The sequence below is a fragment of the Cibotium barometz genome, chromosome 56, assembly GCF_041138505.1.
Source record: "Cibotium barometz isolate CiBa-2024 chromosome 56, ASM4113850v1, whole genome shotgun sequence".
NCBI lineage: Eukaryota > Viridiplantae > Streptophyta > Polypodiopsida > Cyatheales > Cibotiaceae > Cibotium > Cibotium barometz.
Window position 1 is genome coordinate 38,960,458 of NC_141101.1, and position 26,541 is coordinate 38,986,998.

The 26,541-nt window shown below is 45.4% G+C and overlaps 1 protein-coding gene across 1 annotated transcript in view; it reads right to left on the reverse strand.

The window, feature by feature from the left end:
* Window positions 1–219: 219 nt before the first annotated feature.
* The window catches only part of LOC147607202 (coiled-coil protein), a 56,256-nt gene continuing 29,934 nt past the window's right edge, over window positions 220–26,541 (reverse strand). Inside the window, exons 5-6 of the mRNA XM_086791176.1 lie at window positions 696–800; window positions 220–586 (exon numbers count right to left, since the gene is read on the reverse strand). Coding sequence (XP_086647302.1) covers window positions 572–586; window positions 696–800 — 120 coding nt within the window. The 3' untranslated portion in view covers window positions 220–571. The remainder of the gene's footprint in view (window positions 587–695; window positions 801–26,541) is intronic.

Sequence of the window (26,541 nt, forward strand, 5' to 3'; positions counted from 1 at the left end):
GTGTCTTCAACTGGTTATGTTAACAAGTCTCCAGATACTGAGCTTAAGTTTGCTACAAATTTGACGAGCTAGACTTTCAGTAATCTTGCTTGTCAAGGGATAACCCTACAAATGGGTCAAATATAGGCAGGCTTTCTCAGGTGCACATAAAAATGCGAGAGAGGATATAAGATAACATACAGAACTACTAAGGGAACCCCATGCTCAATAATACTACGATGATTTCAATCTCGCTCCTTCAATTCCAAACACAGTATCTACGTTGATGAACAAAAATCAAATTGCTCCTTGGTCATCCACTTAAAGCACCTTGGAGCTTTGACCAAGAGAGGTATGGCCCCACCAAGTTTTCAGCATAAGCGCACAGTCCCCACATTAAAAGTAAAAAATCAAGGCAGATTGAGTACACATTGGCCTTTGACAATATATCAGTTAGTCCCCACATTAGAGCATTCAAAAAGAAAATAATAATAAACTCTTCCCTTGCAAGCAGTACAGAAAGATGTTGGGAGTCCTAAATAAACCCAGAATTGTGTGGTCCATGGAGTCACTACAGTCCAGCAATCTTTTGTCAACTTTTTCTTTCCTGCATGGAACCAATCCCAAAGAAATGAAAACAAAAATTTCCCCTCTGATGCATCTTTTTCTAAGTTCACACAGGGAAACAAAAAAAAAAGAACCTCCTAAGCCTGTACCTCCTCTGTCACAAGTTGCTTTAGCCCCAACGCTTCTGCAAAGGGGGCACTAATCACATTGCGTTTATTATCATCCATGTTCCAGTCTCTGCTCCTTTGTTGAGCCTGCAATCAATGCAACGTTCATTTATGTTCCCCAATGTTGATGGCATAGAAAAAGGTATGCCCAACACTCACATGCATTTCCCCAATGTTGATGGCAAAGAAAAAGGCATGTGCTACACTCACACGTGTTGGGAATACATGTTCACAATAGTGGAAATGTGTACTGGGTTAGTAAATAAAAAGCTCTAGGTGGTGGTATAAACTAGCACTTGATTGTGTGTGAACTAGGGCTTAAATAAAGCGGTTCTGGTGTGTGTGAACAGCCGCCAGTGTGTAGGTTCAGTTATGTGTGGGAACAGCCCCTTAGAAGGGTCTTATGTAAGCAATGATGTGTAAAGGTGACACCTCTTAGGGACACTTGGCACAACATGCTGACATGTGGCATGTGTGGTGGCAGCATATGCACACCCCTTGTAAAGGGGGCCTCCTATAAAAAGGACCAAATAACATAATACAAATATGCTTTCCCAACTTCACAACTTCTGGTGTTCTCCCTTACTCCCCTTCATGGGCTGGTCGTCATCTTCCCTCTCTCTCTCTCTCCTTGTGTACAGGACCTGCAGTAACAATTGGAAAGCTAAGTAGCAGCCCATCGCAGAGCCTACTGCCACTACAGCTGCCATCTTACAGCCAGCGCCGCTCAATTCCGCCACCTATCCGGGTGGCACTCGTGTGGAGCAGACCGCTGCCGCCGGCTTTTGGGGCAGCTCAGTCCAACCAATGGGCGGCACTAGTCGAGGAGTTCCGCCACTCCAGGCAGCAGCACCAAGTGTGCCACTCTCTGCCACTAGTGCACCAGGTCCACCTGTTTCGGCGACAAGGTGACTTCCCAAACAAAGAGATTAATATGTCTTACCTGAAATAATACTTACATTTTCATTTACGGTCAATTCTCTGTGATCTTTGATTTCAACCGAAGCAACTTTTCGCGCAATTTGTGTGTTTCCGTTTCTATGACCGGCAATTATTTAAGAATTCCCATTTCAAATTGTTCTCTAGACTTCCAGCGGCACCGTCTCCAGTCAGCCTGCCTCAGCCATTGCCACCACCGACTGGCCTTTTCTGGAGGACAAATCTGCCAGCTCTTGCTCTGTTTCAAGTCACGCCTTCTCAGTTGATTGTTCACTTCTGGGGACTGCATCATCAGGCCGAGTGTCTAACAATGCTGTACAAAGTCACAGGGAACAGCGTTCAGTTGGACCTGGAATGGAAAATGAGAAGCTGTCACACTCTGGAACGGCAGAACGATAGGCCTTCATGTTGCAACAGCTGGCGGCGCTCCAACCGGCTTACATGTTTGCATAACGGCATTATGCTGCGGCCTGCCGTTGTCGAATTAAAGCCCACAAAGTGGGTTCACACGTTATGAAGTGTGACCCTTAATGTTTGGTTGCTGTTCGTAATGTTTTTACTTGAGTGTGGAGAAGACTCCTGCCCAGGTGCCCATCGCCAATAGTTTTAAAAAGCTTGGACATTTTACGTGGACATTGAATGCCACGTGTGTAGCTCATGTTATAACCGTGTTCCGTCTTTCTTCTAAAACAGCTTTGTCAACGTCCCTCCGTGCCACGTGCTGCCTCCCTCATAAGAGTGCACATGCTAAGGCCCCTCTCTCTCCTCTCCTGGCTAAGGGCTTCCTTCAGGCTTCTTTACTAAAATGGAGCTCTTTAGACTTAGAAGTTAGCAGCCTCTTGAAAGTTGAACCTCTCTCTCTCTCTCTCTCTCTCTCTCTCTCTCAATAGATGCACGGGTCTATGAGACTACACGCATCAAGATGGCAGTCTCGAACTGTAATGGGACTCCATGGTCAGATGTACATTTACAGGATGAGATATCATCTTCCATACAGAGACACATCAGACCTTGGAGAGGGGATTGCATGTCGCCGGATACCTAAAAAGCCTCGTGGTTTTCTTCAGAAGGGTCAAGAAAACGAAGTGTGCTGGTGCCTCATGTCGCCGGATACCTACAAAGCCTTCCATAACCTGCAAGCTTTGTTTTCTTGACCCTTCTAAGTGTGCTGGTGCCTCGTGTCGCCGGATACCTACAAAGCCTTCCATAACCTACACACTTTGTTTTCTTGACCCTTCTGAACAAAACCACGAGGCCAAGATAACATGTACCTCCTTGTGCAAATCACCGTTCAAGAATGTGGTTAACTATGACAAAGTGCCCGAGGCAACTCCATCACTGCAATCATGTACAGAGCATCTGTCATCAACAAAACGGACAACTAGGCCAGACCCAGCAATGGCCGAAACTGAGAAGAGATTCTTCTTGATCCCTCGCACATACAATGCATTCGAGAGTGTGATTGTCCCACCATTGGCAGCAGTGAGCACAATCTTTCCGAACTCCTACAGCATAAGGAGAGTTGTTGGCACATGTAACACTACTCCCTTGGGTGCATCTCCCAAGGAGGTAAATAAATGGCACTATTGACATAATGTGCTTGCTAGCACCACTATCAAAGTTATTGGCATATATTACATGGTTGTAGTGCCACACATGAACAGGGCATAACTAGGGGCACTTTTTCCCTTCGGGTTTCTCCCCCTAGCACATATGCCGTGAAAGGACACCTTTTTCTTATCTGTTGTACTTTGATATTATATGTGGGTTGACTTCTCAACTCCATACACATTCCAATGCAATCCACACATTTGCATCTCCATCTCTCACCATCTCTGTGATCTTGGTGTGCTATGTATTTCTGTGTTAGCTGCAGCTCCCCTCTTGGGCCAACAGTGGTATCAGAGCTGCAGGGATTGCTAGACGCCCTCGCGGGCGTGTGGACGGAATTACTTGCCTGCCACTTCCCCTTCTGATCTTATAATTATTCCCCTCTCTGAAATAAAAGAAAGATCCTGTTTTGGCCTGGAGAGAGAAAATGTCTAGAGGGAGGTAATTCAAAATTGAGATATTTTTGGATATAAAAATCCTCCTAGTGTCTAAAATGGTTTCCCCTGAAATAGAAATTCAAAAAGAACTTTCCAATGTGCAATTGGAATTAACTGAAAATAGGTATAAAAGACCTTAGCCTAAGGGTCCTGATTTTCAAAAAAAATTTGGATTATGGTCCAATTAAGGTTCCTATGGGCCAATAGGATCAATCCAAGTGTAGGGAGGAGATAAATTGAAGCATAAAAGAAAAACCCCCCAATAATGAGTAAATGCTCTCATAAGATGAAGAGTGGACTACACCTCAGTGTGGGGATCTCCCCTCATGAAGTAGGTGCCTTTTTCTCATCATTACCCCTAATTCTTAATCAATAAAATGAGATATTTTCATCTCTCCTCTCTCCTATTTCAAAACTAGATCCAAAAAGTAAGCTGAACTGACCCAAAAATGGTCAAAAATTGACCAAACTGATCTAGAAAATTCTAGAATCAGTTTGTTTGGTTAGAGGCTCACTTTTTCCTATAAATAGAAGCCTCCCCTTTGTAAAAGCTTAATGGTGTTTATGCACTGTTACTCTACTCCTGTCCTAAGCCATCTACATTGAATTTTTTTATAATTCAATTGTTTTTGGCCTAATCCTCTCCAAAGTGAATTGGAACCCTCAATCCCTCCAGCCAAAGGAGAGCTTATAAGCTCCATGTAAGATAATTTTCTTACTTGTTTACAAGTTTTAATGAAAAATCTATGGTTTTCTTAATTTTTATGAATTGCAGATGATTGAATTAAATTCAAATGCTATGCCTTTGATGAAAAGGCCACCCCCTTCTTTTCTTTACATTCCAACCTTTCTTAATCCTAAAAAGATTAACTGCCCACAAATCTGTTCGTTGACGGCCTGCCTGGTAGGCGCTCCTGCTTTTGCCCCTCCCTTGAGCTACCTGCCACCCAATTTGGCCACCTAACACGTGAGAATTTGCCACTCATAAGTAAGTATCATGTAAAGAAGGTACACACGAGTATGAGCAAGTACAGTCGTGTAAGTACAAACAATACGAATGACAAGTATGGCAGCTGTACGGACATTGTGCAGGGATATACGCGACAGGTACAGACGTCGCATAGGGATGTACGAATAGGTACAGGCATTGTGCATGTACAAGAAGTACGATGGCATAGAATGTACAGATGGAGAAAAAATGTTGGAACCTACGAGTTAGGGTTAGCAACAAGACACTCAAAGTAGAGATCAAACAAAGTGAGAGAGTGAGAGGCACACAACTCGATGATGACTACCAAGTAGAATGAGTGGTACAAGGTACCAAGGATAAATACATCCCAAATGATAAGTGTTGGGTGTTCACATGCACGGAGGAAAAAACCTCCTAAAGAGGGAAAACGTGCCCCACCTAGTCCTAGAGTGTTCACACACCACTGCCCATGACATAGATGTCTACAAAAAGGATTTTACCTATCGTATAGTGCACGGCACTAGCCACTCAAGAACTTGTGTAACTTTGTCTTGGTCTACACATACACCATCCTAAGTGATGATACGACCCATGACACAGATGTCTACAAAAAGGATTTTACCTATCGTATAGTGCACGGCACTAGCCACTCAAGAACTTGTGTAACTTTGTCTTGTTCTACACGTATACCATCCTAAGTGATGATATGACCCGAATAAAGAAGCTGTGGTCACACTTGGATTCATTTTCATAGACCTTCTCTTGTCTCAGTATCTGCAAGATAGTCTTGAGATGTTGCACATGCTCGTGCAATGACTTACTATAAATAAGTATGTCATCCACGACAAACTTTCTTAGATATGGACGAAGTAAATAATTCATCATCTTGTTGGTGGAGGAGTAGATGCTTTGCGCGCGCACGCACAATCGTATCAAGCTGAGAGAGAGAGAGAGAGAGACGTGATGTGATAGCTGGAAGTACTCGATAGATAATGAGAATGTGTGAAGTACAAAGTAGTCCTAGGGCTAAAGTGCCCAACACACTAGAGTGTATTCACACGGGAAAAAAACCCTGCCAGCACAAGGTAAAAAGCGCTCGTGTGTAAGACTGTTCACACCTTCCTGGAAGCCAAAGGCTAACAAAACCCCCTGAAGTGAATGGTGTGAGTGTGTACACGGTGTAGCAGATTGTCACCATTCCTCTGGCAGACGTCTGGAATGATGTCATGATTGAATACATGTGGAAGGGCTCCATGGAAGGATTGGTATCCTGGTGTGAGTTCCTCGCATGATTTATGAACTCATGGAAGGGTGGTAATCCTTGTGAGTGACTCTGGACTCATGGAAGGGTGGTTACCTTGGTGAGTACTTTTTGGTCCTATGTGGACGGTGCCTGTGAACGGGCTAGTTGGATGTACAAGATGTAAGTTGGGAGGTTTCATCCGCTATGTTTGTGCACTAGCATATGTATGTGAGTTGCACATGCATGGATGACTTGTTTTTGATGCCTGGACATTGCTTGGTATTTTGCCTGTGAATGTCCACGGGCACCGGGGACGCCTGGACAACCTGTGGATACGCGTGTGCACACCTATTTGGGACTCATATGGTTTCCTTATGTGTTTTGCAGGTGGTAAGTGTACACACTTAACCCAATTTATTCATTATTTCATGTTACTAAGGTTTATTGGGTGCAGGGTTCACATTCACTTAAAGTGTGGGCGGGCACACTTATAATTTTATAAGTGAGTTCACATCAAAGTGGACTATTTTTAATGAACCAAGGCCAATTATGAGAGATAGGCACCCGGGCACTCCCAAAAAGCTCCACGAGTTGCTATTCTGGGTGTGGGAGGGCCAAAGTGGGCAAGCCCTGACTTTTAGAGCACTCATCTGGAAGTCGTGGGCTGTTAGGAGCTGTTTTGGACAGGAAAAACAGCAATTTTACTCATACAGGGCAAGCCGACTGCATCTACAGGGCTACAGACTGATCGATTTAGTTCCAGAAGCTTGCGCATGGCTGTTGGGACTGTTTTTAGGCTTCTCTGCTGAGAATAGGGCTTGGACGGAGTGAGCAGAGTCCCTACAGGAGCTGGCCGACTGTTGTAAGGGCCATTATTGGCTGTTTTTACAGATTTGCAGGAGGTTTCTCGCGATGAAACTTGAGCAAACATGTCCCTAGACAAGTACCAAGCTTGGGGATGTGATCTGGTGGAACCTGTGGGTGGCCAGTGAGCCAAAACCATGGCTGGTTACTGTTTTGCAGGTTTGGGACAGCACTTTGTTGGAGGGTTGGTGACCGCTCTACCAAAGTACAGGAGTGGTTGGTGATCACTCTACCCTGGTTGGTGACCGAGGGTGTTCTACAGGAGCGGTTGGTGATCGCTCAACCTTGGTTGGTGACCGAGAGTGTTGCAACAGGAGTGGTTGGTGACCGCTCGACCTTGGTTGGTGACCGAGGAGTTGCAGGTAACGTGTTTACCTATGTTTTCAGGTTGGATAAATCTGGTGTCGGCTGGATGAGTGTGTACTCTCCGGGCACCCGCATCTTGTACATATAAATACTTTTGTCGGTAATAAAGATGCCTGGGGGGGGGGGGGCAACCCTAGTGTCATAACATCCTGCCCAATCACTATCAATGTAGGCGGTCAAGCATAAAGAAGCCACATTGCTATAAAACAATGCTAAGTCCTGAGTGCCTTTAAGGTAACGAAAGACACGCTTCACTGCCAGGACAATATCAAGATGGATAGGGCATAGATACATAAGACATCCCACAGCTTGATGATAAGTGGCAACATCAAATTGCTCGCAAGAGTCCTCAAGTGGTAGTTGTAAGCCTGGTTCCATAGGAGTAGAAACAGGTTTGCAATCTGTCATTTGGAATTTTTCTAAGAGCTGCTCAATGTATCTTCTCTGAGATAACATGATGCCCCCCTCAACTGGTATAAACTGGATACCCAAATAGTAATGCAAAAGCCCCATGTCTGTAATATCAAACGCATGCTGTAATTCAGCTATGAAAGCTGAAATTTGCCCCACTTCAGGGCCAGACACTAGCAAATTATCCACATAAAGGTTCAAGATTATGAAATCATCCCCTTGTTTGCGAACATAGAGAGTACTGTCAGTAGGGCTATTCTGAAAAATATGAGAGAGCAAGTGCAATCTTTTGATACCAAGCACGAGGAGCCTATTTAAGACCATAAAGTGCTTTACGCAATCTCCATACTTACATAAACCTCTTCCTACAAATCACCATTCAGAAATACAGTCTTGACATCCAACATATGCACATTCCAACCTTTATGCACAGCCAATGCAACAATGGTGAGTATGGTGGTCATACGTGAAGTAGGCGCAAAAGTCTCATCATAGTCAATGCCCTCTCTCCACGCATACCCTTTGGCGACTAAATGAGCCTTATAGCGATCAATGGAGCCATCAGGCTTGTGTTTCAATTTATACACCCACTTTGTGCCGATAGCACGCTTGCCTACAAGCAAGTCACATAACTCCCATGTACCATTTTTTTCAATGAAGGCCAACTCCGAACGCATGGCTGTAACCCAATTATCATTCTCCAATGCATCAAAATGAGAAAGTAGCTCCTCATTACATGCGGTAGCAACAAGGGCTATGTCAACAAAATGAGATGCATGTCGAGAGGCAACGCGTGTACAACCTGGCATAAGTGTAGGCAACTTGCTGTCACGCAAGGTGTCAATGAGCCAGCGGGGAACTCTCTGTGAGTCATGAATGGCTGCATCCTCTTCAACCAATGCATCACCCATGACATCCTGATCAAAGTGTGGCAGATATGGAGCAATAGGAGGAATGTTGGCTTGCTGATTTTGCCGATTTTCAGCAGCAGCGGGAGGCTGTTTGGAGACAAAGCAAGCTCAACATGTTCAGCACCTGTACCAAATAATGGCAACAATGTATCAAAGACATATGGGGCATCAATTGATGGTTGTAGCCTACATGAAAGCATAGGTTGGGATGCATATTCATCAAAGATGACATCTTTGGACACAATAATCTTCTTGGTGGAAGGTACATACATCATGTATCCCTTGCTCTCACTACTATACCCCACAAAAATACATTTCAATGCCTTTGCTTCAAGTTTATGTCTTTGCTGTGCTGGTGCATGTACGTAAGCTAGACATCCAAAAACACGCATATGAGTGTCCACAAGGATTCGGCCATTTCAAGCCTCATAAGCTGTCATAGATTTCAATGCTTTAATAATATCTCTGGACACAATAATCTTCCTAGTGGAAGGTACACACAACCTGTATCCTTTGCTCTCACTACTAGACCCCACAAAAATACATTTCAATGCCATTGCTTCAAGTTTATGTCTTTGCTGTGCTGGTACATGCACGTAAGCCAGACATCCAAAAACACGCATAAGAGTGTCTACAGGGATTCGGCCATTCCAAGCTTCATAAGCTATTATAGATTTCAATGCTTTAATGAGACAATGATTCAGCACATAGTTGGCACACATGACCGCTTCAAGCCAAAATCTGGATGGCAAATCCTTGCTTTTAAGCATACATCTCACCATTTCCATAAGTGTACGATTACGACGCTCAGTCACACCATTCTACTATGGTGTATAAGGAGCAGTACACTGATGAGAAATACCTTGCTTTTAAGCATACATCTCACCATTTCCATAAGTGTACAATTATGGCGCCATCCTTTGGAAAGGACTGACGATGCATCTTTCCCAATATACATCCCTTGCATGCATGCTTGTGTGGAAGCTGCATAGGTGGCACCTCATGAACCATAGACTGACGTTGTAAATGCATAAGAGAAGGGAAATTAAGGTGACCAAACTGAGCATGTCATAGCTCACTATCATGCATAACCTGTGATGTGGAAGCAACCATAGCATCATCATAAGAATCACTACTCTTGTCATACGTGTCAAGCCTGTAAAGGCCATTGCACAATGTATCCGATAGCATAAGCGCATCAGAATCTGTTCTGTCATAAATGGAGCAGCAATGATCAAAAAACTGGATTTTGAGACTAGCTTTTGCAAGTGTTGAGACAGAAAAAAGATTCTTGCGAATTCCAAGTACATACATAGTAACTGCAAGAGTTTGTGTCCCCATTACATGATCTCAACTCCACGTTGTCAATGCCTTTAATGGCATATGATGTCACCATTTGGTCCATCTCCATTTCTAGAGCCACTTCTATGGGACTTTCACTCCATAGACCGGCAAAATTTGTGCCATGTTCACATGGGACCAAGCCAGTGTCCCATGTGAAAGGGCCACTCTTTTGGTGTCACATGGACGGAAGCCAGATTAGTGCCACTCGTGTGTGACCAGTACTATGTCACATGGACGGGAACTAGTTTCGTGCCACCCATGTGTGACCTGCTTCGTGCTGTATGGATGGGAGCTTGTTGGTGCCACCCGTGTATGGCCAGGATGGCGTCTTACCTATGGGACTGTCACTCCATAGGAAGACCAGGACATATATTTATATTTCTGTCGCCCCAGTTTTGTGCCCGATGGGAACTTTTTGTACAAGTTTCATGAAAAGGAGATTTCGTCCATTACATGTGCACATGCATTTATGACTGCATGCATTGCACGACTTCTTTGCATGTGTTTGCCTGTTATGCCATGCCAGTACACTGGACGGGGACGCCCCCAGTGTACCATGGAGTGCTGTTTGCTGACTCGTTGGTGTGGCGTGTGAACAGGTAGTAAGTATTACCATTTTTTCCTTTTTAAAATGTAAAATTTATAAGTTTTGGCCAACTTTAATATTTATAAGCCAATGTGTTCACACACATTTAAATTAAAGGCTGGACATAGGGTGCCCATGAGCATTTTAAATACCCTTTAATATTGTGTAACCTTTTAAAAATCTTGGGATAAGCTTTTGCATGAATTACTTTAGTAATTTTTCACACATGGGAAAGCTGGCTGCATTTCTCTCTCCATCGCTTGCCTCTCTAAGGGTTGATTTCTGCATAGTCTCCATCACCTGGCCCTAAATTGGCTGCTGAATTCACACGTGGAAACCTGTTGGACTGTACCTGTTGAATTAACCTGCTGCCCAGGTGGATTGTACCTGTTGAATTCACCTGCTATACCTGCTGCCCACGTGGACTGTACCTGCTGTTGAATTTCACGTGTGCTGAATCTGGACTGTACCTACCTGTACCTGCTACTGAATTTCACACGTGTGCTGAATCTGGACTATACCTGCTGAATCTGGGCTGTACTTGCTGAATAGTACCTATTGTACCCTATACTTGCTAAATAATACATGTACCTCATCAATTGTACCTACTGTACTTACCTTGTACCTACAATACTTGAATTGTACAGACTATACCAGAGTTGTCTGTCACCAATTGGCCGACCATTTGGTCCATTCCTAGTTTTCGCGTCTCGTTCACTTGAGGCCAGGCCGGTGTCTCATGTGAAGAGGCCAGTATTTTGCTGACATGGACGGGAGCCAGACTGGTGCCACCCGTGTGTTAGCAGGATGGTGTCGTATGGACGGGAGCCAGATCAGTGCCACCCGTGTATGACCTGGACTGTGTTCGATCCATGGGACTGTCACGCCATGGAAGAGCCAGTATTCGTGCCGTGTTTTACCTATGGGACTGTCACACCATAGGGAAACTCGTGCCTGGAACTGTGTCTTACCTATGGGACTGTCACTCCATAGGAAGACCAGGTTTTTATGTTTTTATGTCGTGCCAGTTTTGTGCCGACAGATATTTTGTACATGTTCCATGAACGGGAGATATGTCCATGTTACTTTTTGCACATGCACACATATTTTGCATGTTTGAAACTGTTTTCGCATGACATGTATTTGTGTGTTTGCCTGCTTGACGTGTTACTTACTGAGCGGGGACGCCTGCCAGTGAGTCGTGAAGTCTGCTCTGTATTCTGACGAGTTTTAGTGCATGTGAACAGGTGGTAAGTATGTTACACATGTTGTTTTAATATTTTATTCTAACCCCTTTGTTTTATAAGGTTAGGTGTTCACATTTAATTAAAAGTGGGCACCCACTTAGGGGCCAAGGTGGGGAGCCCCACTTTAAGTGAGTGTGGGGGTGGGCAAGGGCACCTACCCAAACTCCCCCACCCTCATGCAAGCGTGGAGTTAAACTCCACATTAATTTTATTAAAAAAAGGGCCCCCTTCAAGCGTAGAAGGCATCGCTTCCTTCTGGCGTTGATTTTTCACCAACCGGCATACGCTTCCACCATCTTCGTGAAGAGCAAAAACCAGCGATCGCTGAAGCAACTCTGAGGCGGCTGTTTCTATCCTGTAAACGGCTGTACCCTCTGCTACGACTGTACTCTCTGGTGGCTGCCCTACACCTCTCCTACGTTTGTTTTTCCACAAGCGGCTGGCGACTAGCTTGCTGCAGGCGGCTCCCTACAATCTGCACGTACCTGTCCCCAGGCGGCTGGCTGCAAACTGCACTGCAGGTGGCCGCCATCTATCTCCGTACTGCTGCGCATACTCTCATCCAGGTGGCTGCGCAGGCTAGTGTTTACCCACAGGCTGTACTCTGGCGCATGTTTACCCCAAGGCGGCTGCTGAATCTGCTGTGCTTAGGCGGCTACTGGTTGCAGCCGGCTGCCACCACCTGAAGGCTACCTGCCTCTGTGCTACTACAGTCGGCTGCCCCTCCCCAACTCTTCTTCATGCAGTCGCCAAAGCTCTAAACCTCTGCTGGTAGCTGTGTATTGTCTCTCTCCTCTCTTGCAAGTGGAAGTTTCTCTCTCACAGCAGGCGGCTGTGCCCTTTGTGGTGGAACTTGTCTTGGTGATTCTTCACGAGGCTACTCTTTCTTCAACAAGGGTGGTTTCATCCTCAGCAAACCACAAGTATTGGTTTCCTATCAACCATCTACAAGTAAGTGATTTTCAGATTTGAGTAAAGTATTATATGTTTAAATCTGATAAAAGATTCATCCCGCTCGGCCAACACCCGTTCGGTGCCGGGTTGTCCAAGCTATATTGGCGAACCTCGGTCCAAAGGTGCTGAGATCGGGAGAGCCAGGCGTTAGTACGAGAGCGCCTGTTTGTGCGTGGTCTCGGAACACCAGTGAGGCGCTCTCCGCGGAGTCCAGTGAAAGCACAGGACCGCAGAGATTGGACCACACTAGTGGTCGTACTGCTTCGAGCTTCTACATCGAAATTCGAGCCTATTTGTTTGGTACTGTTTTCATATGTACATGGACATTATCTGGTTCTTGGAACCCATGGAGCATTGTATTTATTAAATACTCCCAATAAATATATCATATATTGAGGGGGGGGTCGGCCCGTTCCGGCCCCAGTGCTGGTGTCCATCTTTCCATTTCTGTTCATTTAAATTTCAAGTTGTTTTAAGTTGTCCATTTCATATTTGTGGTTTTAAAGTTGTGCTATTAAGCGTGTGGGTGTCCAACGGAGTCTTTCCCACTTGACGGGATCGGTTTCATTGGTATCAGAGCACGGTTGTTTCCCTCTTCCTAGTGGGGAAACGAACCTGTGTACTGGACATCCCGCTTTTAGCAAACTTTGAACACAATGGACAGCCAAGGCAACCCTTTGGAAGTACCAAATTCGAGGGGTCCATCTAGTGCTTCTCGTGGGTCTGATGCCCTACGTGGTAGACACAAGCCCCTTGAAAGGGTTATGGATAGTGAATCCAAGGGTCAACTGTCTCCAGGAAAGACAGTTATGCTTGAACAAGAGCCTGAAGCTATGAGGGCTGAAATGGAACATATGAGAAAACTTTTGCAGGCTCAAGAGCAAGAATTGAAGTTTTTGCATGAAGATCCTCATCTGCAAAGTGCTATTGAAGCCAGGAAGGCTGATGCTATGGTTGATGTAACCTTTGAATCAATGGCTCGTGAAGTGGGCAAGAAACCAAGGGAGTTGGCACTTGCCTATCTCCTTCGCAAAGGTGATATCAAAGAGGGGGATGACGGAGAGCTAAAATTCAGAAATCCACCTCGTTTGAAGCATGGAGATCCCGCATCTCAAAGGCTGAAATCTTTTATGCAAAAGGAAGAGGTGACTGTCACCTCTCGACATGCATCCTCTCCCCAAGGCACAAAGCCTGATAGATATATGTATGCCAGTGCTCATGGAGGGCATGAAAGTCACATGCATGCAAGATATGTATCTCACGGAGACAGGTCTGCTTCCAGAAAAATTTTGCCTTCTGAGTTGTCTCATGGAGAGACCATGCCATATGCAGGTAAGTCACATGCATCTGAGCTTCGAGTTCGTGGAGCACATACCACCGTGCCCCATGAAGCTTCTATGACGGCCCATGGAGCCCATGCAGACAGGGCTACCCCGTTGGATAAGGGGAAAAGAAAAAGAGAGGACCATGAGCCTCATGCCAGGAAGCTCAAGGAGTTCAAAGCAGGTGATAAATCTGTCAAATTTGATGTCTTTCATGGTGAACATGATGCTTCTAAGGTGCTAGCGTTTGTGGCACAGTTCGACATTGCTTTTAGCGATGAGGATTTCACAGAAAAATCAAAGGTGCGCCATGCTAGCATGTTTCTAAAAGGGACTGCTGCCCATTGGTGGATCACTGAAAAGATCACCAAGGATCCCATCTCCACTTGGAAGGAATTCAAAGATAGATTTTATGCTCAGTTTTTGCCACCCAATGCGGAGCAAACTCTCACTCAAAAGTGGGACAGGCTGGAACAAAAAGATAATGAGAGTGTGCAACAGTATGTTAACAAATTCTGGAAAGTGTTGCTGGAAGTGACTCCCTTCATGCTAATCACAGAGGATGAAAGAAAGAGGAAGTTTCGTTCTGGATTGCAACCAGCATATAGATCGGGTATTGAATTGCACCCAAAACATACGTTGCAACAACTCACAGCTTCTGCTCTTGCTACGGAGCAATTGGTGCTCAAGATCAAGCAGGATCAAGGAAGTTCCAAGGGGAAGGACAAGGCTGTCCCAAATCAGCAAAAGGGTGGACAGCCACCTAAAAAGAACTTCCGGGAGCCCTACAAGGGTGGTAAAGCTGAAAATAACACATCTAAAGAACAGGGCCCAAGGAAGAACAAATTCGGCTTAACCCCGGAGCAAAGAGAGCAATATGCTAAGGATGGAAAATGCTTTTCTTGTGGTAGCAAAGACCACATGTTTCGGCAATGCCCAGATCGCAAATCAAAGCACGAGGACAAGCACACCAAAGCAAATGTTCATGCAGTTCCTGATGTGCAAGGTAATACAGGTCATGATGCAAAAGAGCGTATGGTTTGCAAGGCTTGGGGGCAAATCAAGGATCAGCCCGCACTCTTCATGTTTGATGACTGTGCAACTGACAATTTCATCTCTATGCAAATGGCAGCTGCATTGGGTATTGAGGTTGAAAACATGGGACCTCAGATTGAAGCCGAAGCTGCATTTATTGGTAAAGAGGTGCAGGTTACCCCTTTGATTGGGAAGTTGCGTATCCATATACAGGGCTACCTTGATAACGAGCATTTTCTAGTTGCTCCTCTGAACGGATGTGATGTATTGTTGGGCAAGCCGTGGCACCATAGGCTTGAGTCCCGCAAAGATTACAAGTCCAATATGATTTCCTTTATGCATAAAGGCCGCATGCATTTTATTGATGCTGGCAAAGAAGGGGATTCCATCCCAGTTGTATCACACATCCAAATTAATAAAGCAATGAAAAAGAGTCTTTCAGCGTACTTGGTTTTTGTGCGTGATAGTCTTGTGCCAAATCAACAAAATGTGGATGCTATGTCTAATGATAGGCTGAATTTTCTTAATGCATTCAACGACTGTTTTGCTGACTCGTTGCCAGGTGAATTACCTCCCCACAGGCCTGAAGATCACTGCATAGATCTTGTGCCAGGTAGTTCTCCACCTAACAAACCCGCATACCGAGTGAGTGCTGCACAACAAGAAGAAATTATGAAGCAGGTAAACGAGCTTTTAGAGAAAGGTTTGGTTTAGCCTAGTTCCTCACCTTACTGCTCTCCTGTGCTTCTTGTTCAAAAGAAGGACGGATCATTCCGTATGTGTGTAGACTATAGAGCTTTGAACAAGCTTACCATCAAGAACAGATTCCCAATTCCACGTATTGATGATATCTTGGATAAGCTTGATGGTTCAGCTTGCTTTAGCAGACTTGATTTGAAGAGTGGTTATCACCAGATACGCGTGGTGCCACAAGATGTCCATAAGACTGCATTCAGGACAACCTTCGGATTATATGAATTCTTGGTAATGCCTTTTGGTCTCACCAATGCTCCTGCTACTTTTAATTGTATGATGGATAGGATATTCCGACCCCATCGCAAGTTTACAGGAGTCTTCTTTGATGATATCTTGGTTTTCTCCAAGAATGAGCAGGAACACAGAACTCATTTGATCACAGTGTTCGAAGAGTTGCGGAAGCATAAACTTTTCGTCAATGCTAAGAAGAGTGAGTTTTTCCTTTCAGAGATTCATTATCTGGGACATATTGTATCCAAAGATGGAGTTACAATGGATCCTACAAAGATAGAGACTATTCGGAATTGGCCCGAATTGCAAAACGTACATCAAGTACGTAGTTTTCTGGGATTATGTTCGTACTACAGGCGTTTCATAAGGCATTTTGCTATGATTGCCACTCCTCTACATGATCTCACAAAGAAGAAAACTGCTTTCAAATGGACTTCAAAGGAACAGGATGCTTTCTTGCAGCTCAAACATGCTATCATATGTGGTCCAGTATTGATTGTTCCTGACTTGCACAAGTCATTCGTGGTTGAATGTGATGCTTGTGGTGATTGCATAGGAGCTGTCCTAAATCAAGAAGGGCATGCAGTTGCATACGAGAGCCGTCGTTTGCATGATGCTGAGCTTCATATGGATATCTATGAGAAAGAGCTCTTGGCTGTAATTCACGCCTTAAAGATTTGGAAACATTATCTTCTTGGGGCTGAATTTGTAGTCAAGACAGATCATCAAAGCTTGAGATACTTTCTATCTCAAACCAAGCTTTCAGAGAAGCAGATGAGAATGGCAAACTTTCTTTCCATGTTTCATTTTCAGATTGTGCATACTCCAGGAAAGAAAAATGTAGTGGCCGATGCACTATCTAGGAGGCCTTATGTTGCTGCAGTCTCAGTGGCCTCTCATGGAGATCTATCTGCTATGAGAGATTTGTATCATTTGGATGCTGATTTTTGCCATATATGGACTGATTTGATGGTTGGTCATTCACATGCCTCTTATGTTATCAATGAGGGTTATCTCATGAAGGATAATTGCCTATGTGTGGTGAAGGATTTGCGTCCAAAGGTTATGGACGAATGTCACGCTCCACCTTATGCTGGTCATAGAGGTATTATGCCTACTACTCGCATGATTCAGAGGTATTTCTTTTGGCCAAGCATGCGCAAAGACATTGAGGCTTATGTGCGTGCATGTATTACTTGCCAAAAGGTGAAATTTGATAGGCAAAAGCCTCCAAGTTTGCTTCAGCCATTGCCTATTCCCTCGCAACCTTGGGAAAGTATCACGATGGATTTTATTATGGATTTGCCTAGATCCCAGCATGGGAATGATGCTATTTGGACTATTGTGGACAGGTTTAGCAAGCAAGCTCACTTCTTGCCCGTCAAGAAAACCATTAAAGCTGATCATATGGTAAAGCTTTTTCTTGCTAATATTTTCAAGCATCATGGTATGCCTAAATCCATTGTTGGAGATAGAGATCCCAGGACTACAAGCCTATTTTGGAGGGCTTTATTTGATAATATGGGTACTAAGCTTGAGTTTTCATCAGCTTATCATCCCCAAACGGATGGCCAAAGTGAAGCTGCAAATTCAGCCGTGTTGGATTTATTGAAATGTTATGTGGCAGATCAAAAGAGTGCATGGGAGAAGTATCTTCCACTTGTTGAGTTTGCCTACAACAATACGATCCATGCTTCCACAGGAAAGGCTCCGTTTGAGATTATTTATGGCAGAGTGGTCTTGCCACCCATCCTTCGTACTAAGGATGAGATTTTTGCAGCTAATGAATATGTTCGTGACTTGGATGTTGCCTTTGGTCAGGTGCGGACAGCCATTGCAAGATCTCAGGATAAGCATAAAATGGCTGCTGACAAGCATAGAAGGGACATGGAAGTCAAAGAAGGTGATTGGGTATTGCTGAAATTTGAGAAGGCTAGGCTTCGGAAGAGGCCAGGACGAGAAGGATCATATCCTAAGCTTTCTCCTCGCTATTATGGACCCTTCAAGGTGATTCACAAAATCAATGAAGTGTCCTACAGGCTTGCTTTACCTAGTCATTGGAAGATTCACAATGCTTTTCATGTGAGTCTATTTCGGAAATATGTGGGGCCAGATCCTGATGAGCCTGTCACAGAAGATCCGCCAGAGATTGAAGAGCTTGAGGAGATCCTCCAGCCAGAACAGATTGTTTTTCACAAGGAGAGAAAGCTACCTGCAGGAAAGCTTTCCAGGAGATACCTTGTGAAGTTTAAGAATTATTTGCCTATTGATGCCAAATGGGTAAATGAGGATTATTTTGCAGATTATCCGCAATTGTTGCAGGCATATCTTGAGGCTTTTCAGTTGAGGTCAACTCTTTAGAAGCCCGGGGGGATGTCACCAATTGGCCGACCATTTGGTCCATTCCTAGTTTTCGCGTCTCGTTCACTTGAGGCCAGGCCGGTGTCTCATGTGAAGAGGCCAGTATTTTGCTAACATGGACGGGAGCCAGACTGGTGCCACCCGTGTGTTAGCAGGATGGTGTCATATGGACGGGAGCCAGATCAGTGCCACCCGTGTATGACCTGGACTGTGTTCGATCCATGGGACTGTCACGCCATGGAAGAGCCAGTATTCGTGCCGTGTTTTACCTATGGGACTGTCACACCATAGGGAAACTCGTGCCTGGAACTGTGTCTTACCTATGGGACTGTCACTCCATAGGAAGACCAGGTTTTTATGTTTTTATGTCGTGCCAGTTTTGTGCCGACAAATATTTTGTACATGTTCCATGAACGGGAGATATGTCCATGTTACTTTTTGCACATGCACACATATTTTGCATGTTTGAAACTGTTTTCGCATGACATGTATTTGTGTGTTTGCCTGCTTGACGTGTTACTTACTGAGCGGGGACGCCTGCCAGTGAGTCGTGAAGTCTGCTCTGTATTCTGACGAGTTTTAGTGCATGTGAACAGGTGGTAAGTATGTTACACATGTTGTTTTAATATTTTATTCTAACCCCTTTGTTTTATAAGGTTAGGTGTTCACATTTAATTAAAAGTGGGCACCCCCTTTGGGCACCCACTTAGGGGCCAAGGTGGGGAGCCCCACTTTAAGTGAGTGTGGGGGTGGGCAAGGGCACCTACCCAAACTCCCCCACCCTCATGCAAGCGTGGAGTTAAACTCCACATTAATTTTATTAAAAAAAGGGCCCCCTTCAAGCGTAGAAGGCATCGCTTCCTTCTGGCGTTGATTTTTCACCAACCGGCATACGCTTCCACCATCTTCGTGAAGAGCAAAAACCAGCGATCGCTGAAGCAACTCTGAGGCGGCTGTTTCTATCCTGTATACGGCTGTACCCTCTGCTACGACTGTACTCTCTGGTGGCTGCCCTACACCTCTCCTACGTTTGTTTTTCCACAAGCGGCTGGCGACTAGCTTGCTGCAGGCGGCTCCCTACAATCTGCACGTACCTGTCCCCAGGCGGCTGGCTGCAAACTGCACTGCAGGTGGCCGCCATCTATCTCCGTACTGCTGCGCATACTCTCATCCAGGTGGCTGCGCAGGCTAGTGTTTACCCACAGGCTGTACTCTGGCGCATGTTTACCCCAAGGCGGCTGCTGAATCTGCTGTGCTTAGGCGGCTACTGGTTGCAGCCGGCTGCCACCACCTGAAGGCTACCTGCCTCTGTGCTACTACAGTCGGCTGCCCCTCCCCAACTCTTCTTCATGCAGTCGCCAAAGCTCTAAACCTCTGCTGGTAGCTGTGTATTGTCTCTCTCCTCTCTTGCAAGTGGAAGTTTCTCTCTCACAGCAGGCGGCTGTGCCCTTTGTGGTGGAACTTGTCTTGGTGATTCTTCACGAGGCTACTCTTTCTTCAACAAGGGTGGTTTCATCCTCAGCAAACCACAAGTATTGGTTTCCTATCAACCATCTACAAGTAAGTGATTTTCAGATTTGAGTAAAGTATTATATGTTTAAATCTGATAAAAGATTCATCCCGCTCGGCCAACACCCGTTCGGTGCCGGGTTGTCCAAGCTATATTGGCGAACCTCGGTCCAAAGGTGCTGAGATCGGGAGAGCCAGGCATTAGTACGAGAGCGCCTGTTTGTGCGTGGTCTCGGAACACCAGTGAGGCGCTCTCCGCGGAGTCCAGTGAAAGCACAGGACCGCAGAGATTGGACCACACTAGTGGTCGTACTGCTTCGAGCTTCTACATCGAAATTCGAGCCTATTTGTTTGGTACTGTTTTCATATGTACATGGACATTATCTGGTTCTTGGAACCCATGGAGCATTGTATTTATTAAATACTCCCAATAAATATATCATATATTGAGGGGGGGGTCGGCCCGTTCCGGCCCCAGTGCTGGTGTCCATCTTTCCATTTCTGTTCATTTAAATTTCAAGTTGTTTTAAGCTGTCCATTTCATATTTGTGGTTTTAAAGTTGTGCTATTAAGCGTGTGGGTGTCCAACGGAGTCTTTCCCACTTGACGGGATCGGTTTCATTGTCATATGCACTCTGCACTCAGTGCATGGTGACAAGATGGCTCATCATCAGCAGTGCAACATTTGTACATTATTAGAACCCAGTAGGATGATATTTGTCGTACGTCGTGACCCCATTGTACATCCTCAGTCCAGGATAAGTCAAGCACGAGCTACGTAGGTCATTCCTCAGCCTTAGCAGGTCAGTCAGTCAGTCAAGTCCCTTAACCCACTTCGAGAGAATCATTCATGCATGTAGAGTCAATAGAAGCCTTAGGGTTTGCACCAGAAAGCACTCTGCATCCTGCATAATATGCATTCATATGCATGTGCATCATTTCCAAGAAGCCTTAGGGAATTTACTAGGATTTATCTGGTATTTTTCCCATACTTTATGGTATTTATTTAGCATTTATTGTCATTTACAAACATAAACTTTATTAAATAAATGACCAACCCCTAGTTAGTATAAATAGGCTTGCATAGGGCTTAGACATTCATTCAGTCTTCAGAAGCTAGGCGCCCTTCATCCTTTGCTTCCAATCAGTCCTTGCAGATCAACGCAGCAGTCCAACAGCACCTGCAGTTCAACGCAGCAGTCCAAGTACACTGCCCAGCAGCTCTACAGTCCTTGCAGATCTAGGCGCAGTCAATCAGGTCATAGGCGCAGCCAGACAGCACTTCAGCAGGCCCCAGACAGCATAGATCTATGCGTGTCTGCACTTAACAGAGCCGGCAGGTGTTCAGTCCAGTCCTACCTTGCGTTTACAGTTCTACAGCAGTACTACCTTGCGTTTTCAGTTCTGCAGCAGTCATACAGCAGTGGACCACCTTCTTTGCATCATCCATACATGCTACAGTCATCTGGTGAAGGTAACATATCATTCATAAGCATTTACAGCATAGTTACATAGCTTAGAACAGTCCACCGCAATCCTTTCTCAGCCTCAGGTGTGCAGCCCTTCCTCATGCCCTTGGGAAGAGTGTATAGGCTCGAGATCAGTTCATTGAGGTGTTTCTATAGTCGTGTACAGTTCAGCCAGGCTTCTAATCCTCCGAGATCTTGCGTTTGGCTTATCTACAGTCCACAACCATTCTCTCTAAAGTAATAAAGCAAATACTATCTCGTTATCGGGATAGGGGGCCCTTCAGTGGGTAATTTGAGACTCAATCTGGTGTACAGTTCTCATATCTCTTTAAAGTTTGAAGTATTAAAGTGGATTGCTAAACTCACGAAACTCAAGACAGAAGACGGTGTGAGCATTTGTGTGAGAGGATCATCCAATACAAAGACTTCCGCTGCATATTACAAGAGTGTACCTACTGTACCAGATTGTACTTGTTGTACCAAGTGCCCCCATGTTTCTCATTTGTGTAAATCTAAAATTTGTTAAATTAAATTTAGAGAATTCTTTAAGTTTTGTGCAGAGCAAGAACAAAGCATGTTTATGCTGACCATGCTCAGGAAGTTTTCCTGGTGTGGTTAGTATTTGCCTATGTGGTGGTGCTAACCGCGCCCTCAGAGCTTCTAAGAGCCTGTGAAGGTTAGACACACTCAGGAATCTGGGAGCAAAGCTTATCCAGGAGAACCAAGCCATGTTCCCTCCGCAGTGTAACACGCGGAAGCTCTGGGAGTCTTCTTTCAGCCCTAAACACTCCTAGAAACATGCTGATGCAAAATGCAGACGTGAAGGAGAGAGTAGAGAGAGAGAGAGAGAGATGGCTGAAAATTCAGTATATTCACATAGTACAAAAAGGTACTCTTTTACAGCCCTAGGCTGCCTTCTTGAAAAAGGTAAACATCACCAAAATCTGTCCCTAACTGGGACCCTAAGGACCCATCCCCATAAAGAAATGAATGAATAAAACTATGAGCACACTTTGCTATTTATAGTCTCTTAATCTTAATGGAGAGCAGTCGGCCAGCTGACTAGACAATAAATCATTGCTCTTGATGCGCCTGTAGCCGCCTGGTTTCTGATTCAGCCGACAACCCTTCTCGTCTCAGCCGACAGCTCCGGTTCTGTTTCTGGTACAGCCGACAGGGGTCCAAGTCCATTCTCCAGTCCAACACTGCCCCTTGTGCTCCAAGTCCTAGCTCTATCTGGTTCATACTCTTTATCTGGCTGCCTCTTTTGGACCAGCACCTAAGAATGTCCATGGCATCTTTCATGCACATGACATCCCCCTCTGCTAAACTTGATGACAGGATTCCAAACTATTCTTGGATGACGGTCATCATCCCAATCTTTTCCCGAAGTCCTTCTGACATCCATTCATCCCTGGCAACCCTTTTGTCTGAAAGCCCGGCCTGGTCTCCAAAACCACTCTGTCTCAGAATAAGATCTATGCATCAATTCCATCTAGTCCACAATCCATTCCTGCCCTGACTCTGAACACTGTCTTGGTCTTCATTCCTGAGAAATGAGTCTGGCACTCTCACATCACCCCTTGGAGGATAATCCTCCCTTGGGGCCATTGCTCGAGAACCTATCTGGCTCACAGGACTGCCATCCCCTCTAGCTTTGTGGAACACCACCAACAAACCTCCTGGGAACTCTTTCCGATTCTGTGTTCCTTGCCTTGGGCTTCGTATCCGTGTACTTTCCTGTACCTTGGACCTGTACACCATCATATGGGACTGAATCAGTGTTTAGCTTTGCTGAGCCTGATGCTCTGATACCAATGTAACACGCGGAAGCTCTGGGGGTCTTCTTTCAGCCCTCAACACTCCTGGAAACATGCTGATGCAAAACGCAGACATGAAGAGAGAGTAGAGAGAGAGAGAGAGAGAGAGATATATGGCTAGAAATTCAGTATATTCATATAGTACAAAAAGGTACTCTTCTACAGCCCTAGGCTGCCTTCTTGGAAAAGGTGAACATCACCAAAATCTGATACATCAAAATTAGTAAGACAATGAAAAAGACTCTTTCCGCGTATTTGGTTCATAGTTACCGCGGAACGGCGTTCCGCCTTCCTGGAACGCCGGAACGCCGGTCTGGAGCTCAACGCGTGCCCGGAACGCAGAAACGATAGGCGAAATGTGTCATGTGCACAGTGGGTATCTACCGTGTGCTATAGGCATGCAAGACTAGTTTCGAGGCTTGGGGAAGCTTGGAACTAGGCAGGCTGATTGACGAGCTGAGTTAGGGAAATACTAACGGGCGGGCACCCAAGTATGGACGGGCGGGCACCCAAGTGTGGACACCCGATGACCGGCCAAGAGCCTATAAAAGGGTGGCCAAGGTTAGTTATTGTATCATAGAGAGTCTCGCGAGTTTGTGAGAGCTCTATGGTCTTGGAGCCTGGATCTAGTGCAGACGTGCACCTGCTTTATGCAGCCGAGGCCGGCAGCAATCTCGAGGCCCGCGAGGGCAGCTTCGTGGCGGTATGGGACGTCGCGAGGAGGAGATTGGTCGGTACGTCAACCTAGTTAGCTCAGCTCGTGGCTCGGTGGGGACAGCCAAGACTGTGGGCTCGCCCACGGCTGTCATGGTTGGGAGGTGAGTCAGGCCTGCACCCCCTTGCTTGTTTACTTGTTCGTTTGTTTGCAGGATTCGAGTTTCGAACCAAGATCGATCACGAGGGGATCCGTGGTGATTTGACAGTGGTATCAGAGCATACCTCGTGAACGAGCAAGTCGGTAGGTAGAGAAGAAGAGGTCGAAGCACAGTATGTGTTAAAAAAGCTTGCTGTTTTTTATGTGCATACTGCAGTTTTCAGATTTTGTATGTGTTTTTCCTTCATCAAAGAACCCCATGTTGATGGGAGATGGTAGGATTAGTAAGGGTTGATTGCTTTGCAAAGAAGGGGAGTCGTGTTGTGCAGTCGCATGAGAGAAAACAGAAAAAAAGAAAAAAGCATGATGCTTTTCGTTGCTTTTCCTTGAACGAACGAGAGAGAGAGTGAGAGAGAGAGCGTGCGAAGCGTATGCTGTCCGGCTGATTATGTGCGTTGGCCGGGTGTTGTTCGATGCTGCGGGGTGTAGAGGGCGCATCGGTATGGGCGGCCAGGACCAGTCGGCTGGCAGGCACCTAGGCTTGCGTGGCCAGGCCTGCCAAGCCAGGCGGCCAGACTAGCGCAGCCAGGCGGCCAGACTAGCGCAGCCAGCCAGGCCTACGCAGCCTAGCGCAGGCGGCCCAGGCCAGACCGGCCAGCGCTCACGCCAGGCAGGCGCCCCAGCCACACCATGTAGGCGGCCCAGCGTACGTAACGCCTGGCGCACACGCAACCACAAGCGACCACGGCAGCAAGCTGACGGCGAAGGTGACACCTGCAAACAGCACGCCGGCAGATTAATCCTGGAGGGAAAAAAAAACACACAAGGCAAGCACATTTTTTTTAGCTTTAGTTTTTTTTAGAATTTAAAACTTTCAAAGTTTTAAAAGTATCCTCCAAGGGTTCAAGGGTTTCAAAGGTTTCAGGATGTTTTTTTTTTTTAAGAAAAGAGAATATATATATCCATATATATATATATTAATTTATATTTATATTTATATATATATATATATATATATATATATATATATATATATATTCACGAAAAAAAAAACACAAAAGCTAAAGCAAAAGCTAAGCCTAGCTTTTCGAGTTTTTTTTTGGCTTTTGGGAAACCTTTATAAACCCCCTCACGTGGACTTCTTGCCACACATCTCTCGAGTTCTCAAGTTCTCGAGTTTTCAAGCTCTCAAGCTCTCGAGTTCGCGATCGAATTTTCTCTCCACGTACCCTCTTCACGATGTCGACCCAAGAATCAGAGTTGGAGCCCCTCGTGGAACGCGAAGGCTTGCCGGCTACGGAAGGTACTGATGCCGATCTTTTTGACGAGTTTGTGTCAAAATCAGATTTCCAAGAGTTCAAAGTAGCTCTCGAAGCTTCTTCGACGGAACGTCAGGCACAAATCGCAGCCCAGATGCAGGCTTTGCAAAACTCCATCGCTCTATTGACCACTACCCTCTCTACTTTCTCGGGTATGGATACCTTGGCTTCTGCTTTAGGCCCCAACATTACTCCGGAACCGTTCGGGGGCGAGCAAAAGCAGAGAACCAAGGAGATCGTGGACACTTGGCTACACAAGTGGCAAGTTCACTTTCAGTTTTATCCATATGATGATAGAAAGAAGATTCAATTAGCAGCAGGTTTCCTGTCCGGCAAAGCTTTGCTTTGGTGGAAGGAACTGAACCCAAAGCCATCGACTTGGGCACAATTTGAAGACGTCTTCAAGAAAGAATTCCTCAAGAAAGAGGATGATTATGATGTTGTTGCCCGGTTTTCAGCTTTGACCATGACCTCGCAGCACCTCACTTATGAGGTCTACCTCCAGAAGTTTCGTGACTTGCAGATGAAAGCTACAAAGATGGATCCCACTACTCTTTTGGGGTTTTTTGTAGCTGGTTTACCAGACTCGTACCGATTACAGGTTAAAAATAACAAATGTAAAACTTTGGACGAGGCCATTCATTCAGCTCGTATCTATGATGATACGATGGTCTCTTCCAAGTCCAAACCCGTTACCGAGCAGGGGAACAAGCATAAAAGAAAGTTCTCCGCACCTATGGCTAACACGAATGAAGGCAAGTCTTCGGACCAACCTTCGAAGAATACAAGTTCGACACCAGCCAAGAAGAAACGACTCCTTAGGGCTTTAAAGCTCAAGAAGGAAGGACGTTGTTTTATCTGCGAAGAAAAGGACACATGCGTAATGAGTGCCCGAAGAAAAAGGGTACCAAGTCAAATGCAGGACCCAAGCCAAAGGCAGCTAACCAGTTGTCTTTGACAGGTACGTCAATTACTGTACTTTCTCGCCCTAGTACTTGTTCTGATTGTCTGTTCAATTCTAAGGTATTTGGCATGCATGATCTTCTCCAAGTTTATGGAGAAGTGAATGGCCATAAAATTCACATTCTGTTAGACCCTGGCAGTTCGCATAACTTTGTTAACTACAAACTTGTGCAGAAATTGAGTCTTGATACGACACTCAGCGACCATACCTATGAGGTACGTCTACCTGCGGGAAGACAAGTTTGGGATCGCAAGGTGGAGATGCTTCCAATCCAGATTCAGGACTACAAAGACACTCTGGAATGCTATGTCATGCATCTGGAAAATGTAGACTTGTTATTAGGGA